At 40.2% G+C, this 17,170-nt stretch overlaps 1 protein-coding gene across 5 annotated transcripts in view; it reads right to left on the bottom strand.

Annotated features, from left to right (window-relative positions):
- Positions 1-1,283: 1,283 nt before the first annotated feature.
- The window catches only part of LIMA1 (LIM domain and actin binding 1), a 91,950-nt gene continuing 76,063 nt past the window's right edge, over positions 1,284-17,170 (bottom strand). For 3 of the 5 annotated variants that reach the window (XM_015470991.3, XM_005206324.5, XM_059886655.1), the window contains exons 8-11: positions 14,600-14,657; positions 12,932-13,044; positions 5,699-5,832; positions 1,284-3,625 (exon numbers count right to left, since the gene is read on the bottom strand). In XM_015470991.3, the coding sequence (XP_015326477.1) occupies positions 2,617-3,625; positions 5,699-5,832; positions 12,932-13,044; positions 14,600-14,657 (1,314 nt within the window). In that variant the 3' untranslated portion in view covers positions 1,284-2,616. Of the gene's footprint in view, positions 3,626-5,698; positions 5,833-12,931; positions 13,045-14,593; positions 14,658-17,170 lie in introns of all 5 variants that reach the window. The other 2 variants (NM_001192754.1, XM_005206325.5) reach the window with 2 other exon arrangements.

Raw genomic sequence — 17,170 nt, 5'->3', positions numbered from 1 at the left:
AGGGGAAATGGCAACAACCTCAGATATGCATATAATACGACTCTAATAGCAGAAAGTGAAGAGGAACTAAAGAGCTTCTTGATGAGGGTGAAAGAGGAGAGTGAAAAACCTGGCTTGAAACCTAACATTCAAAAAACTAAGATCATGGCATCCGGTCCCATGGAAAATCCCATGGATGGAGGAGCCTGGTAGGCTGCAGTCCGTGGGGTCGCCAAGAGTCGGACACGACTGAGCGACTTCACTTTCACTTTTCATGCATTGGAGAAGGAAATGGCAACCCATTCCAGTGTTCTTGCCTGGAGAATCCCAGGGATGGGGGAGCCTGGTGGGCTGCCGTCGATGGGGTCACACAGAGTCGGACACGACTGAAGTGACTTAGCAGCAGAAAGGGAAAAAGTGGAAGCAGTGACAGATTTTCTTTCCTTGGGCTCCAAAATCACTGTGGATGGTGACTGCAGCCATGAAATTAAAAGACAACTGCTCTTTGGAAGGAAAGCTATGACAAACCTAGACAATGTATTAAAAAGCAGAGATATTTTGCCGACAAAGGTCCATATAGTTACAGTTATGGTTTTTCCAGTAATTATGTACACATGTGAGAGTTGGACCATTAAAGAAGGCTGAGCACTGAAGAATTGATGCTTTCGAATTGTGCTGCTGGAGAAGACTCTTGAGACTGGAAGGAGATCGAACCAGTCGATCCTAAAGGAACTCAACTAAATATTCATTGGAAAGACTGATGCTAAAGCTCTAATACTTTGGCCACCTGATACAAAGAGCTGAAACATTGGAAAAGACCCTGATTCTGGGAAAGATTGAGGACAGGAGAAGGGGATGGCAGAGGATAAGATGGTTAGATAACATCACTGACTCAGTAGACAAGAATTTGAGCAAACTCTGGGAAATACTGGAGGACAGAGGAGCCTGGCCTGCTACAATTCATGAGGTTGGAAGTCGGACATTACTTAGCAACTGAACAATAATTAACTAATTAATGAAAACCATCACTGCATCTTGAATTGGTAAAACAAGCATCTCGTTTTGAACGCACACAATAATTTTGTTGCCAAACTGCTTTCCATTTTGAAGAAAAATTTGTCTTCTAGGAGAATGAAAGCCTAAGACCAGCTCAACACCACCACCTAGTGGTGAGAGGTATACATAGTACTTCTCTCGAAACCCATCAGACCCATTTGCCTTTTCTACCCAAACTGCTAAGGCAAAAAGTAGGTCCTGAGAGACAGTAACAATGTAAAATAATAATGGAAAAGGAACACTGAAAGTTCAAATGTCAGTTAAAAGCTTTATTGAATAAAAATGTTTCAGAGTAAGCAAGACTGTAAGAAAGCAGAATATTTTTACATCTCTAAAAAATATCAGAGCTAAATCTCCAAAAATGCAGTATAAAGTAAAGCCTATAGCTTAAAACACCTCTCTCCCCCCAAAATACAATTTGGAATATCAATTATGTACAAAAAAATGTACTCAAGTTTATATTGTTCCAAAACCTTTATACTAGAAAATCATCTCTCAAAAAAGGCCTATAATTGGTTTAATTGCACCCTAGGAATACTGTCTGCCATAAAAATCTATACATTTCAGAACTTTTAAGTATTAAAAAACTAATGTCCCAGAAAGGGGATATCAGAAGTAGAATTACAGGGGTTGGGGGGTCTGAGCTCAAGTGGTTTAAGGCATCTTTTCTTTTTTCTGTTATTCCTCCTTTAAACTCATCACTTTGCTCTAATATGCAACATGGCAAATATAAAAGATCTTGTAAAAATATTGCAGCTTTCAGTAAATTATGAGAAGCACAGAGACCACGAGAGAAGAAAGCAATCATTTGGGGTGTGGTCATACTCATTGGCAAATACCATAGCTTATTTGGGACACAGTGAATTCCTCCAAGCACCAAGGGTGCTCAAAAGGTACTCTGAAAAGATGGTTGTGCTGTATCTCAATACTCTAGTTCAGGACGTGGTCTAGAAAGCAGGATGCAATAAACCCCCATATGTATCAGAGTAAGCGATAAATCCCCCATATACATCAGTGTAAGAAAATTAACCTAATTTTTTTTTTTTAAAAAAGACTAAATATTTAATCTCTTAGCAGAGGAATACTAAACAATAAATTGGTATTCATGTAAAAATATGCAAACTGTGCCCTTTATACTAAAGTGCATTCAGTTATAATGTTTAGGCCCCTAAATCCCTTCTGCTTATTCCATAATTGAAGTTTTAGTGGAACAGTGCACTACTAATCATCTCCATTTTCATATTGTCTTTCGGGAATACAGTGAAATCTGGACCTTATCAGTTGGAGTATCCCCCCACCCCCTACTCCGCCATACACACTCCCACCCCCAAAAGACCTTAAAGCAGTTGTGTATATCATCATTGCTAAAATAGAGGATTTAAGTGATGTTATCTCTAGCATTTAGAGTTGGTTCACTTAAGCTGCAGTATGGGATTTTTTTTTTTGAAGCAGGAACTCTCTTCCAAAGTTACTTCCATGTAAATTTCAGTTCATGCTAAGACAGCTGTTTATGTGTATCACTTTGATAAGGGCAGTGGCTCAATGACACATAAATGTAAGGCCCAACATCATTGCAATTTGTTATTCTTCATCTTCATCCTCATCATAGTACCGATTTCTCTTTATCTGTTCTTCGACAGACAGCTCTTCGACTACCTCTTCCTCCCAGAATCCCACATCCTGGGATTTCTGAGTTTGAGTAGTGAATTCTTTAGTGGAGGGGTTGTCTGTATAGCTAGACCAGGTTTTTGCCTTGGGTTCTAGTGGAGACTGCTTTTTGAGAAGGTTTTTATCACTTTCATCTAAGTTTGCACCATTCTCTATAAGATTTTCACTCCCCATTCCAAAACTAGGACTCTCCCTGCTTCTCCGCCCAGCCTCCCCTCCTTTAGATCCCTTGTTGGGCCAGGTGGTTTTCCCCACACTCTCATTCTTCTCAGAGGCGTTGGCATTTTCCATGTGTTTCCTTTCTGCTGCTACACCTCCTCCATACTCCTCGCTTTGCTCTGACATGCTCCAGCCCTTCCTGATAGGTGGGTTTAAAGCTTTTGGGCTCTTGACTGAAGAGGTTCGAAATGAAGCTGCTACGGTGAATGGGCGGCTTCTCTCCTTCAGAGAAGAAGATCGTCTTAGCTTCTTCAGATCCAGGTCTACATCCTCAGGAGCTTCAGGCTTGCTAATATCATCCTCAGGAGGCCACTTAGGCTTCAATACTTTGATCCCTTCTTCCAAGGCACTTCCTGAACTGCCAAGCTCAGTGGGGGGTGGCCAGGCGATCCTCAGCTTCTTGGTTTCAGCTGGCTTGTCTTCCTTCTCCAGTAGGCAGGAGGCCTTGGCTTCCATACTCGCAGTTAGCACACCCACTTTCTCAATGGGGGCATTTTCTACCCCTGGGCTCTGAAGGGTCTCCGCTGCACTTGGAAGCTGGACTGGTCTCTCCAATGTCTCTTCATTTTCATTTTTGCTTGCCCACAGATCCTTGTGTGGTCTGTGTCCAAAGCCTTCATCATAGTTACCTTTAGATTTAAAGAGTTGATTGAAGTGAGGCTTGCAATAGATTCTCCCATGTAAAGAGGCATAAGTTCCTAGACTGTTGTTTAAAAAAAAAAAAAAAGAGCATAAAGTTAACAAATCTGTATACTTTTATTTATACCAGTAGCCTGAAACCTGGCAACTCCAGTATTTCCAGAAGATGCAAAGTGAGAAAAATATCTTTAAAAGCACTTCAGGGACTTCCCTGGTGGTCCCATGGCTAAGACTCTGCCCTCCAAGGCAGGGGGGCTCAGGTTCGATCCCTGGTCAGGGAACAAAATCTCATAACTAAAGACCTCATGCACTGCAACTAAGACCCAGTGAAGCCAAATAAATAAATTTTTTAAAAAAGCACATCATCAGTCACCGAGGATGCTCCACCCCCTTTTAAACATGTTGGTTTGTATTATCCTTATTAAAAAATGCTCATTTCTAGGCCTGAAACTTCAAAAGACATTCTTCCACTTGGTGCATGCTCCCATTTTCAAGTGATTTCACTTCCCTCTGTCCAAACTGTTAAAAAAAATTACTTCCAAGAAGTCTTCCCTAGGTAATTCCACCTAACTCTGATCATTCTATTTCCTAAGTATTTATAACATGTAACTATTTTTAATGATATTCCTTTGTAAAAAGTTCAATCATTTTCCTCCTAGCTTCCCATTTGTGTTAGAATTTAAAAGCAGGAATGGGTATAATGCTCTGCCAATGGCTGGCACTCAGTAGATGCCAGTGACTGAATAAAAGAAAGCTACGGTTAACAGGAGAACCGCAAGCAACAGCCAGAAGTTGGTCTACCCTAACGTCAGTGCTGGACAGGCCTTTACGACATCTGGTGTCTCTCAAAGGGTAACACATTTTATAGGAGGGGTAGAAAAACAACAGCATTTCCACAGGAGAAACATAAAAATTCAAAAATTTAGAAGAATGTGCTCTGGAGAAAAAAATACAGTGGGCGGAAAAAGAACCACTGAGTGGAAGTTACAGACGCACATTTTGGCTCAACAGAAGGGAAAGTTGTCGAGCTAGCACTAACACCAGAACTAGCTGAAGTGGGGTATTAACCCACCCAGAAGTGCCACACAGGTGCCAGGACATCTTTCAGCAGGATGGTGGAAGGGATGCCTGCTCTGGAAGGAAGGCTGGAAGAAATGACATCCTGGTTACTTCCTCCTCCAATATGAATAAAATGAGGTCATATGGAATATTTCCACAATTTGCCACATTTATATCCATACTTTGAGTCACTAAGAAGAAATGATACATCATTCTTTTCTCAGAAAACGAAGCAATATACAGAAAAATACAGGTTCTTCAGGATCTACTGTGTTTGCTGTTTTTGCCATTTATACAGTACTTGGGATAACCTGAAGGGCTTCAACAAGTATCCTCCTGAGATTTCTTAACTGTATGATTCTTGATACCAAGGGAAAACATTCTGCTAAATTAGGTCACCAGCAACCTGCATTATTAAAGCTTTAGTCCTAACGTGTAAATTAATGTCAATGTACCAAGAAGTTCTAAACACCATTATCATTTACTATAATAAAATGCTTGTAATTAAAGGGTACTTTTCACTTTCTTCAAAGATCCTCAACAGCACACACAATTTTTTTTAATCACCCTCCCAACTTTATTAAAGAAAAAGCGATGATTGTAAATCTCTAGAACATAGTCAATTTTCTGGGATATGTCCCTCAAAAACATGACATCTCTAAACACATGCCAAAGCATCCATGGTTCTCAACTGTACTAAGTAGGTGAGAAGCTGAAATCCTAAAATGTTCATCTTCCAACTTTACCAGTCTGTAGTCTGTCTTTCGGAGTAGGCAATGGCACCCCACTCCAGAATTCTTGCCTAGAGAATCCCAGGGATGGGGGAGCCTGGTGGGCTGCCGTCTATGGCGTTGCACAGAGTCGGACACGACTGAAGTGACTTAGCAGTAGCAGCAGCAGCAGTCTTTAGATCAGTGATAATCATATGAACAGCTACTATGACAGCTCTCTGAGCTCTTCTATAACAGCAGATACTATTAGCACCACAGATTTTAGTATTCCAAGTGTTCTAAAAACCAAAGACTCCCTCTGGAGGTCCAACCACACCTCCAGAGATGGCTAGTTTGGTCTGGCTTACCTAAGCTTGCTGTTGCAATAGGAACAACGGAAGCAGCTGATGTGAAACACCTGCTGGTTGGCCAAGAGACGCTCCATCGAGTAGACTGTTTTCTGACATTCCACGCAGGTCTCTCTTGCGGGTGCCTGAAACTTCTAGGAAAAGGTAAAGGACAACTTCAGCTAGCTAAGGCAGCGAGAAGTTAGTACTCTGCTGAGGTGGGCCCCGGGATTTACTTTGTTATCTGTGGGCTCCCTTACCTGGTCTGTCAATTCTCAGAGGAACACTAAGCCTGCTATAGTTCTATCAGTTGACTCTTTAAAGCCCTTAGGCTCTCCGGAATTCCTTACCCAGACTGTCTGGCTGCTCTAAGTGCAGCAGCCACTGAGGATGAGTGGATCTAGGGCCGGATTGCAGAGCAAGGCTTAGACCAACCACCACACACACATGAGTGCACACAAGATGGTTCTGCAGACAGGAAATTAGGAGAAAATGTCATCACACACAGAAGAAAGACAATTGTTTAAGTGCTAAATAGAAGCAGGACAGACTTGTTAAAGAACAGTTTCTGAAGGGGTTAACTTTCAAGGAGAGAAAGAGCATTTGGCTTTGGGAAGTAGGAAAAGGCACTGGTTTTTTAAAAATTTATTTACTTAAAAAAAGTGTACTTTATTTACAATGTTGTGCCAATCTCTGCCATATAGCAAACTCAGTTATATACATATAGACATTTCTTTTTTGTATATATTTGGAAAAGATACTTGGATAAAGCAACTATCAGTCCCTTCTGCTTATAATCTTGACTTACTCGATCCACTAGACATATTTTTAAATAAAGCAAAATGGACACATAAAATGGAACATTTTAAAAGAGACACAAACTATTTTGTTAGAACAACAGAAAAAAGCGCAGCCCAATAAAACTATAGATTCCATAATCTTTTTAAAAACCAAAAGGAGAATAAAACTAATGTACTGGGGCAGGGTGGGAGGAGTCATAATAGGGAACTCATGAACTGTGTGTGTGTAGTGTGGAATACGGGCAGGGTAAGCACAGCTGCTGCTGGTAAACTTAATCCTAAACTACATAAGGGCTTCCCAGGTGGCTCAGTAGGAAAGAATCCACTTGCCAACGAAGGAGATGCGGGCTCGATCCCTGGGTTGGGAAGATCCCCTGGAGAAGGAAGTGGCAACCCACTATAGAATTCTTGCCTGGGAAATCCCATGGACAGAGGAGCCTAGTGGGCTACAGTCCACGTGGTCGCAAAGAGTCGGACCCTAGTGAGAGACTGAACACACACAAACTGTGTAGTGTATTCTAGCGCTGATGAACACTAGAGTTCCAAAACTGTAAGTCTTACACGATAAGAAGTAGTTGCATGGCCACTAGGGCTGGGGGTAAGAAGTTTCTAGCTTTGTGTGATCCTTGACTTGTCCCAGTAGAAACACCTCAACTATTAATAATAAAGGTAGGAGCAATTTGGTTAAGGTGGTCTGGAAGCTCTCTCAGACAGGTTGGTGGCCCCTTTGCCACCAGGACCAGGATGGTGGCAAATAATACAACTTAGTCCCAAAGCTCAAGGCCTGAATGGTTAAAGTAAGCCTAAAATAAAACAGCTTAAGATAGAATTTTAATTTAAAAAGTCTGAAAATAGACCCATAAAAAAATTCAGACTGCTGGCTCACTTGCCACATGATTCACAAAGAGGTAAAGCAAAAATAGGAATGGTTGCCAAGCAGATTTCGACAGGAAATGAGAGCAGAAAATGGGCAGAGGAGTAAAGGTTAAGATCCATAAAAGGGAGTTTAATAAAATTGGTGGTAAACTCCCAAATAGCACCAAAGGATTTAAAAATGAGGGGGGGTGTGCTGAGTGTTAACAGCAGGCTCTCCATTCCTAGGGTTCCAATCAAAAAGAAAAACTTAAAGACCACAGCTACAACTCAGTTTACCAAACTGAGGAATTTAAATATGATCAAATGTTACTGTATTGAATGCTGTTGGCAGATATTAGGGCATTATTTGGAGTTCAGAAATGTTTCCTTCTTCTTTTTTTTAATTTTATTGAAGTATAGTTGATTTACAATGCTGTGTTAGTTTCTGGTATACAGCTTAGTGATTCAGTTATATATGTATATTCTTTTCATTTTTTTTCCCATTATGGTTTACTACAGGATATTGAGCATATTTCCCAGTGCTATATGGTAGGATCTTGATGTAGAATTGGTTTTTCTTTATTTCTTTCCTTTTTTTTTGGCTGTGCTGCATGGTTTGTGGGATTTTGGTTCCCAGACAGGGATTGAATGCAGGTCTTCAGCAGAGAGAACTTAGTGTCCTAACCACTGGACTGCTAGGAAATTCCCAAATTGTTTTTTCTTATATCGACAATTCTAACTAGACAGGACCTAAGTGGAGATGTCCTTGCATAATTTAATTAGGTTTCTCTAAAAGGACTAGGTCCTTGCCTAGCAAGCAGGAAATATTAAAAGACAGAATAAAATTTGGGTATAATAATACAATTAAAGCCTGTACAAATCACAATTCAGACAATGTAAAAGTAATAGGCCCAATGTATTTACTTATCAGTGAAAATCTTTTTCAGCTCTAGGATGAATGCTGTATTTTTAACACTTAGGAGAATACGTGTTCATTCTGGTTGGTAAAGGCAGAGCAGGAGACAGAACTTTCCCATGGCAGAAGAGGAAATGGGTATTATTCTGCTAAAGGGGATTGGAGGCCTACAGAGCACACGTCTGTTTTACACACACACATGGAAAAACATACAGTAGAAGGGTGCAGCCCAGAATAGAAAGCTGTAAGTTGAGCTCACATTAGGAGGAAAGTGGAGGGCAGGAGCAGAAATTAGGTACCAGGAGCAGGAAGCAGAAGCTGGAAGAGACAAACAGGAACCTTCAGTGAATACAAAGCATTCGGTGTGCCCTGGAGTGCTTTTTACTGCAGCTGAACTGAAGCTCAGATACAGACTCAGATCCAAGAATAAGACCACGTTTTCTTTCTTTACCAAGTAATGCTGCTAATCGTGGTAATATCAGCTCACTCATATCCACCTGAGGTTAGATCAGAGTACCAGCTCAGGAGAGAGAGTTTTCCAAGCCTTCACCCACACAAGGAGTGTTTCATGAACAATTCTTCACTGTCTTCCTACCTCCCACACCTGACTCACATTTGCTCTCTCTTGATTAGAGCCTTCACTCACAAGTGAAAAGGCATTCCTCTCCTTAACATCAAATCAATAAATTGCTAGCTCAAACATCTGACTAACCACAAGCTTCTAACTAGCCAGACCTACCAGATTCCCATTATTCTTATCCCTTTTTCACATACACCCTTTTCAGTATTATTTAAGGTTTATGCGGCAGCTGCCCAAGAGCCCCTAAAGTATTATAAAGACAAGAGGAGCCCAACATGGCAATATGCCAAGTCAGAGTGGCTGCGGCTGTGCCTTCCCTTTATTTCCTCTGTCCTGGGCTCTCAGCCACTTTTCTGCAATTGCCCCCGTGTCTATTCAGACAACAGGAAGCATAGTCAGTGCCCAAAAATCTCTACCATTATGGTAGGCCTGGCATACATCCTGCCCATGCCTTCATGGCATGCTCGAACTTGGCACAGCCACATTTGAAACACTGCCAGTAATAGAATGTTAGACATTTTTTAATCTTCATATTTTTTGCAGTTCATAAGATGCTTTGTCATCTTCCCTCCCTCACCATTTTTCACACTAAAGCACCACGATATCAGGTGCCTTATCAAAGCTTGCACAGTCAATAATAACAGAATTAAAATTAAAACTCAGAATTCTTGACTAACAGATCGAGAGAGTATTTTCTAAATTGTCCTGGAATAAATTTCCATAACTAAAGGAAATCCTTTGGGGAAGAGAGCAGATGCTAACCCAATTGAAAATGATTTCACCACTGCATTTTGAATGAACAAGTCTTCACTTTGTTTCAAATTAAAATATGTAGATAATATCTCAGGGATAGTCAGGAGTGAATGAGGTAATATATAAATAATTGATGTCCCTAAACACCGTCATGTCTTTCCCATCTGAGGGATGTTATAGGCCTTCTGTTGATCAGCATCTACTTAAAGCATTTTTTCCAATAAATTTTTATGACTTAATGTACATTATTTTGCTCTCTTGTCTTACATATATTTTTTAGTTTGATGAAGGCCCCAGTTGGGGTATATGTCTGTGTGTGGGCAGCAGCTGGCCATACGTGGTAAAGCTAACTAGCCTTTAGACATAGTGAAATCAGAAGAAAATTCTGTACTAATGTCAGTCCTCCATGCCTCAGATAGAACACTATAAAAAGCCTTTCATTTCCTCCTTCCAATTTGTGTAAAATACCTGGGTAATTAAACTGAAACCCCCACCATACAGTAAATGTCTGGGCTGGCTCTGGCTTTAACCCTTCTGCTCGCTCTCCATGAAATTCTTTGTGAAAACATTTTGGAGATACTCACACCTTACATAGGTTACTCTACATGTAGAGGAAACATTAGTGCTCTGAGAAAGCAGTAACGATGTAGGTAGTCAGAAAAGAATCTAGATGCCCTGCTAGCATAATTCTGAAAGATTTGCAAAACAGCATAAAACCTCCATGAAGGAAGGGACAGGTACAAAGGGTACAGCCTCTCATTCAGGCTGCTGTGCTTTCTTTCCACATCCAACAGCAGGACAAGCCTCGGGTCCTGGGGCGGGGCTATCCCAGACCAGTAGATGTTCCTAGGGCCAGTCACATCTCCTTCCTTATCCTCCCTCCAGGAACATTTAGGGAATAACTTTTCAGTGGGAGAACATAAAGCTTAAGAGGCCTCTGGGTCTCTTGAGTTGAAAGGTCTGATCCTTCTCACAGGGTCTACTGAGCTCTAGACCCAGAACACCTATTTTTTGAAGGGAACCTGCTATTTAAACTTCTTTACTGCCAAGTCTCATCAACTGAACTGTCTGGCCAGTGTTCAAAAATAGACAAAATCCTTACTTTAAAAGACTAATATCATCTGTGGGGTTTTTTTGTTTTGTTTTATTTTACCTTATTAAGCTAAAATTTGAAATGGATTGAGTCTTTGCCTTAGATGTCCTATTTTCAATAACAGGCACTACTAGGCAGCATGTTTTCCAGATGTGGGGGACCCAAAATCTATTCTGAGTGAACACATTTATTCTTAGCTGTATGTAATTTCCCAGTGGAGAAGAAACTTCTCTGTTGCATGGTCTACAGCCACGAGACCAGTTATGTCAGCAGGTTTTCCTGGAAATGCTAAAGTATCTACATACTTGCCTGCAGAATGTAAAGGGAAACTCTGAGGAAGAGAAAAAAAGTAGTCCTTAAATAAAAGTGGAGATGTGATTGGGTACAACCCCGAGCTCTGTGTACACCATAACCATTTAAGCAAACACAGGCGGTCAGGCCAGTTTACTCCAGTCAAAACCTGAGGTGTATGTCTGGCGCAAACTTATTCTAGTGCTGAGTGCCCAGAGCCAAAGAGGCAGGCGTGGTACAGAGGGAGCTTTATCTCTGTCTCCTCTCTCTGGTGTGCCAGGAAGACCTTAGTGAGGTGCATCTCTTTGCACATGGCTCATCAGCTCAGATCCTGGAGTATGAATAAGGAGGGGTCTCAAAGGTCCAACCCAGGACCAGGAGGTCTGGTCTTGTAGCTGAGGGAGGGAAGCAAGACTGGATTGAGAATTCAGACACACGCGAGAACAGATTTTAGTTCTTAGATCAGCTACAGAATCCCCCTAGTCCCTCAGGCACACAGAATCCATGGCCAAGTCAGCTTTGCTGTTCTTGGTCCAGAACCACAACCCAAGGACTCACATCTGGGCAGGATTGCTGCTGGAGAGGAAATTAACCCTGTGGCATTTGCTACTTTGTTGGACTCCAGATACTGGAAAAAAGAAAAGTGCTGATGGCAGCATGAGCAGAGCTTTGAGGCCAGAAGATAGGGTCACGCTAAGGACATGCAGATCCCGTCATGCAGCTCAGTTCTTTCTTCCTAGTTCACTTGCTTTCTCTTGTTACTTTCTTCATTTCTTGTTCCTTTCAATAAATCTTACTTTGCTCATGTCTCTGCTTCCTTTAAAATCTTATGTTTACCATCTTCCCCCACCCCCACCCCACCCTCTTTTTCAATCTAACCTTTAAATCCTGGATTATCCTTACCTCCCTTTGTTTCAAACCCACACCTCTGTCTTCCTCTCTTCATCCTTTCTGTGCACTAGAACTTTCATCAAGAGACCAATCATGCCCACAGTTGAGAGACAGAAACATGGCAGATGCGTGCAGAAGTTGAGGCAGTACAAATCACCTTGAAACTAATTCTACCCACTGAGTTTCTCTTAAATGTTAAAGCCTTTGAAACAAACCTTGGCTACTTAAGAGACCACCACAGGAGGAAGACGCTAAAGAAGTATAGGTATGTTTGGTTATTAATCCAAGTGGTAAATCAGCATGGCATTAGCAAAGCATTCAATAAAAACAAGTCAGGTGAACAGCCTAAAAGAGAGGCTGGATATATATTTTTTTACCTTTGTTTATTTTTATGGGAATATTTACTTGTTCATAGAAAGGGAAAAGACTGCTTTTAAAAATTAGTGAATAAAAGGAGACCATAGATTGAGTAGCCTAGTAAAATTTTCCTAGGGTACAAACATTTTACATATTCCTTAATATCTAGTATTATAACCAAGTGTAAATGTTACTTGAATGCCCATTTGTAGAGCAAATGGACTGGCCAAACCCTGCTGAAATGTACACATTCTTTCTTTAAATGCACTGACTACCAATCATGTTATGGTTAAGGTCTTCAGACCAGGGAGCCACTATCTTTAAGCTAACATTGTACATTCCCATCCAATGGGCTGATTTTAATTTAACAGATTTTTTGTATTGCTCATTTTATAGGTTTTTACTCATTCATAGATTTAAGAATTTGGACTTAACAAGAAAATAAATCGGGTTATTTTCTTTCACTTTAGGTTTTCTTTCAGGAGCTTTCCAGATTCCAGACAGAGAAATATTAATGAGCCCCATCATGCCTGGCTCAAATGCCTAAGAAAACGTGGCAAGATTTTCAAGAAAAGTGACTGGTTCAAGTGTGCTCTTATTTGGCATTTTTGTCCCCAGGAAAGCCACAACAGGTTATAACAAACACAATGATAAAAGGTGCAATGAGCATTACTAGTAAACCAGTGTCTACAGGCTCCAAGAGAAATCACCATCATACCTTCACTGCTTTGGGAGGAGAACTTTCAGAAAGGCTGGAGGCTCTGGCATCTGGACTTAATGGCTTGGGATGCACAGGCTGCTGGACCTCACTCTTGACCTGGGAGTTACCTGCTTGAGTTACAGAAGGAAGACATTTCATGGTATCTCAAGAGAAGTATCAGAAAAGGTTCTTCCCCAAAGCCAAGTTTAGGCACCTCCACTATCGACAGGTCCTTTCAACATCAGGAAAAACAAAAAACACTGCTTTTCCATTGAAGAATATTCTAATACTAAAAGCTATGCTGTTAGATTCTCTCATAAATTGGGGTGTCAACGCAGAGGGTTTCTCATCCTTTGCCACACGCAGCTGAACCCAAACCACCCTACAGAAGGAAACTTCTGCCCTGTAGCATTTGTCATTTTTAAAGGCTGCTTGTAGGCTTTGATGGCTTTTTGGCAGTTAGCACTCCCAATAACTCCTTCTGGGGTGTTCCAACTGAATTTGGGAAAATGGGGGAATGTGTGGGCAGAAATTTCAAAACACATGCTCATGTATATGTGTGTATATAATTTGATACCATCTTCTTGGTCAGTCCTACAGCAAATATCCATGGATGAAGATTATGGGAAAAGGCTCCATAAAATTTTTTTCATAGTCATTGACATGTCACTTACATAAGTTAATTTCCTGCCAGTATATTCATTGTGTGGAAAACTCAGAAGAGGCACAGAGAAGTCATTCACGCAGTTACTAAGGAACCATAAAAGAATTCCCTAAAATCTAGAGTTATGTCAACAAAGTATTGAAAGATTAAGGCTTACTTTTCAAAAAAATGTTTTCAAACCTAGTCAAAACTCAGAAAAATTTCTAGTCCAAGCAAAATGATTGCAAATGGAATGTTCTTGGATTCAAGCAGCAAGAGTTTTTCTGAAATTTTAAGGCAGGGTTTACTAGAGATCTGTTTAGCAAATACTTCTGCCTTTTCGCTGAGTTTTCAATGTTTAGTGAGTTATTAACCTGAGGAAAAGCTAGAAATCTATATATATTAAAAAACTAATACAGTGAACATCGGAATCAAAAGTGGACACAGTTAATTAAAAAACAAAGATTTATGTCTTTGGGAAAAGAGGCTCAAAATGATTTCAAAGTAGGATGAAAAGGTGATCAAATTCAGCACCAACAGGAAAGATTTAGCCAGAGGGCGAATTATAGTACATATTTATATAGATATAATAAGAAAAGGGTATTTTTAAAAGGTTACTCAAATACCAATTCTTATCCCCTGTAAATGAATAAAGTCCTTTTTGGCCAAACTTCTATTAAAATGAAACTTCAAAATTATGGTTTTTACAGCATTAACCCTGAAAAGGTTTGGTACAAAAGACAGGGTAAGTTCAGTGAGAGAAGCATAAAAAATATTCAGTTTGCCACAAGTTAATCATATTTCATTGAATTTAACATGTTTCTTTGCCATGGGATGTGTGAAAGGTACCCAGTCACCAGTCCTTAAAACCAAGTGAAAGATCTAATCAGCTGCATTACTGGATTTAATATGTTACATATTCTCAGAGCTGACAGAACTGGGGACAAGCCGCCACCCCACCCCACCTCCCACCCCCGCCCCGCAACCAAACAGGGGCAAGAGAACAAGACCCTCACCCTCCAGACCTAAGAACGAACACTTACGGGAATCATCTTCAGCAAGGGTGGAATGGGCTGCCAGGCTATTCTCAGATGCAGAAACCTACAAAAAAAGGCAGGGGGATTAAGAATCACATTAAAAATAACAGAGCAAACTGCTGTTAATGCCATAAAAACCTGCTGACTCCAGTCAGTCACCGGCTGCCTGGGGGGAAATAACGGGCCCCAGAACAGCTGAGCATTTAAACAAGAGGCAGCAAAATGTCTTTTACGAGGATATTAACATGCCTCTCAATTACAGAGTTACGTGAATAACAGACTGCAAGCAACTGCCAAAAGTGTGCATTATCTTCCTTTATAAAAGAACTTCTAAATATATCTTTCTACTCTCAAAAAAAAAAAAAAAAAAAAAAAAAGGAGGGAAAGTAGGGTGCGAAACAAAACCTTCTATCAGGGAGGGCAAAGCTCCTCACCAAAAACCACAACTCCTATAACTGTAACTCACTCCAAGGCAAGATAAAGTCTTTACATACAGGAACTATTATTCTTTCATTTTCCTAACTCCTTATTTCCCAACCAAACATTCTGCTGAAAAAAGCTTGCTAGTACAGAAGACCTTCTGATAACTATTAAACAAATTTATCTATAACGACCCTTTGGTATTATCTTCAAGGTTAGTTTCCCTTGTTTAATTCCAGTCTTAAAATGGTAGTGTTTAACAAGATGGCAGATCTTAGGTGTGGGTGATTACTTTTCCCATTAGCCATCAAATTTAAATAGAAGAGCTTTCTACCAGCTCACTCGTCCCTTCTCCTGTCCCCTAGTCCTTCAGTATATCTTCCTCCACATTCAAAATCATGAAGGGTCATCAAATGATCCAACATGCACTCTTCATGGAATATTCTTTCATTCAGATGCCAGGGATTTTATGGGTGTTTATATCAGGATGTCTAATGTACTGAATACATTTACAATGGAGATTAAGTTGTTAGCTGACTGCACGTGAATTTCAGCATGGTCAGTTTTTTCCCCTTTATTCTCTTTTCATTATAGGAGTTCTGACATGGTATAAAACAAACCAGTATAATAATAGTTAACACTGATGAAATGTTTACTGTGTTCCAGGTATTGGAATGACTACTTTAAATGTGTTATTTCATTTAATGATATGAAATAAATTTTCTGAAAGTAGTGCATGGCCACAAAAAGCTCTTCAATTCTTGCTTAATTAGTAGGGGCATCCATCCCAAGATGTCCTTTTCTCACCTCCAATTTGGACACCTTGAAGCTGCAGGGTAAGCTTAATCACAATTATGACATCACTGCACATACCCAACTAGATAACTTCACTACAGGAACAGCCAGGAGACAGCATGTGAGGTTTTGCTCAAACATTTCATTAAAGAAAAGTACAAATTCATTCACAAAAGGAGAAAGGGAAGACCAATACCTTGACAAAATTCTCTATTTCAGGCAACTTCACCCTGGCATTAATGTCCTTTTGTAACAAACCAAAGTTCAAATAGCTCTTAGGTGTTGGTTAACAAAAGCTAGGCAGCCAGCCAAAAGGATAGCTGAGGCTCTGAAAAATTTTACAAATTTTAAGGCATCCAAGGGTTCATGAACCTACAGTATATGCTTGAAGGCTATGTACTATCTTTATTTCTTCTATTCCCCAGCTACTCCCCAACTTGTGATTCAGTTGCACTGATGCCCTTTTAGACTGTAATTAAAATGTTCTGATCCTCTAGTTCAGCTCAGAGTTCCAGCTGCAAATCAACAAGACAATTAAGAAAGAAACATGAAAATAGAAATAGGGACAACTCAAGTACGATTATCCAGATGATTATTTTTCAAGTTATGCTCCAAGACCAGATGGGAGGATTTCAATGCAGGATTTCATTTCTTAAATGTCTTTTTTTAGAGTATGTAAGAAAACTTTTTGTAAGACATAATCTCACACTTAAAAAATGGGAAAATCAGGCAAACTGATGCGAGAACTCACTAGAAACATTACATGAGACATGGAAATAGTGCCTCAGCCCACTGTTGTAAGGACGTTTTGTAATTTGATTATTTTATGATTACGAAAAGTATTTTGTCTGATTATTTCAAAATATATTTGAGATATGGTTTTATAAAATAAAGTGATTCAATTTTATAAAATAAAAACTCCTAAATTTTTTCCTGTTCTATTCTTTGAGTCCATAAAGAAGGCAGAGTGCCAAAGAACTGATGCTTTTGAACTGTGGTGCTGGAGAAGACTCTTGAGAGTCCCTTGGACAGCAAGGAGATCAAACCAGTCAATCTTTAAGGAAATCAACCCTGAATACTCATTGGAAGAACTGATGCTGAAGTTGAAGTTCCAATACTTTGGCCACCTGATGCGAAGAGCCGACTCATTGGAAAAGACCCTGATGCTGGGAAAGATCGAAGGCATAGCAGAAGAGGGTAACAGAGGATGAGATGGCTGTATGGCATCACCAATGTAATGGACATGAACTTGGGCAAGTTCTGGGAGACAGTGACAGGGAAGCCTGGTGTGTAGCAGTCCACGGGGTTGCAGTCGGATATGACTTGGTGACTGAACAATTCTTTAAGTCAAATTTTGTGGCC

This window comes from Bos taurus, chromosome 5 (assembly GCF_002263795.3).
Source record: "Bos taurus isolate L1 Dominette 01449 registration number 42190680 breed Hereford chromosome 5, ARS-UCD2.0, whole genome shotgun sequence".
Taxonomy (NCBI): Eukaryota; Metazoa; Chordata; class Mammalia; order Artiodactyla; family Bovidae; genus Bos; species Bos taurus.
This window is presented reverse-complemented; position numbering and strand designations above follow the sequence as displayed.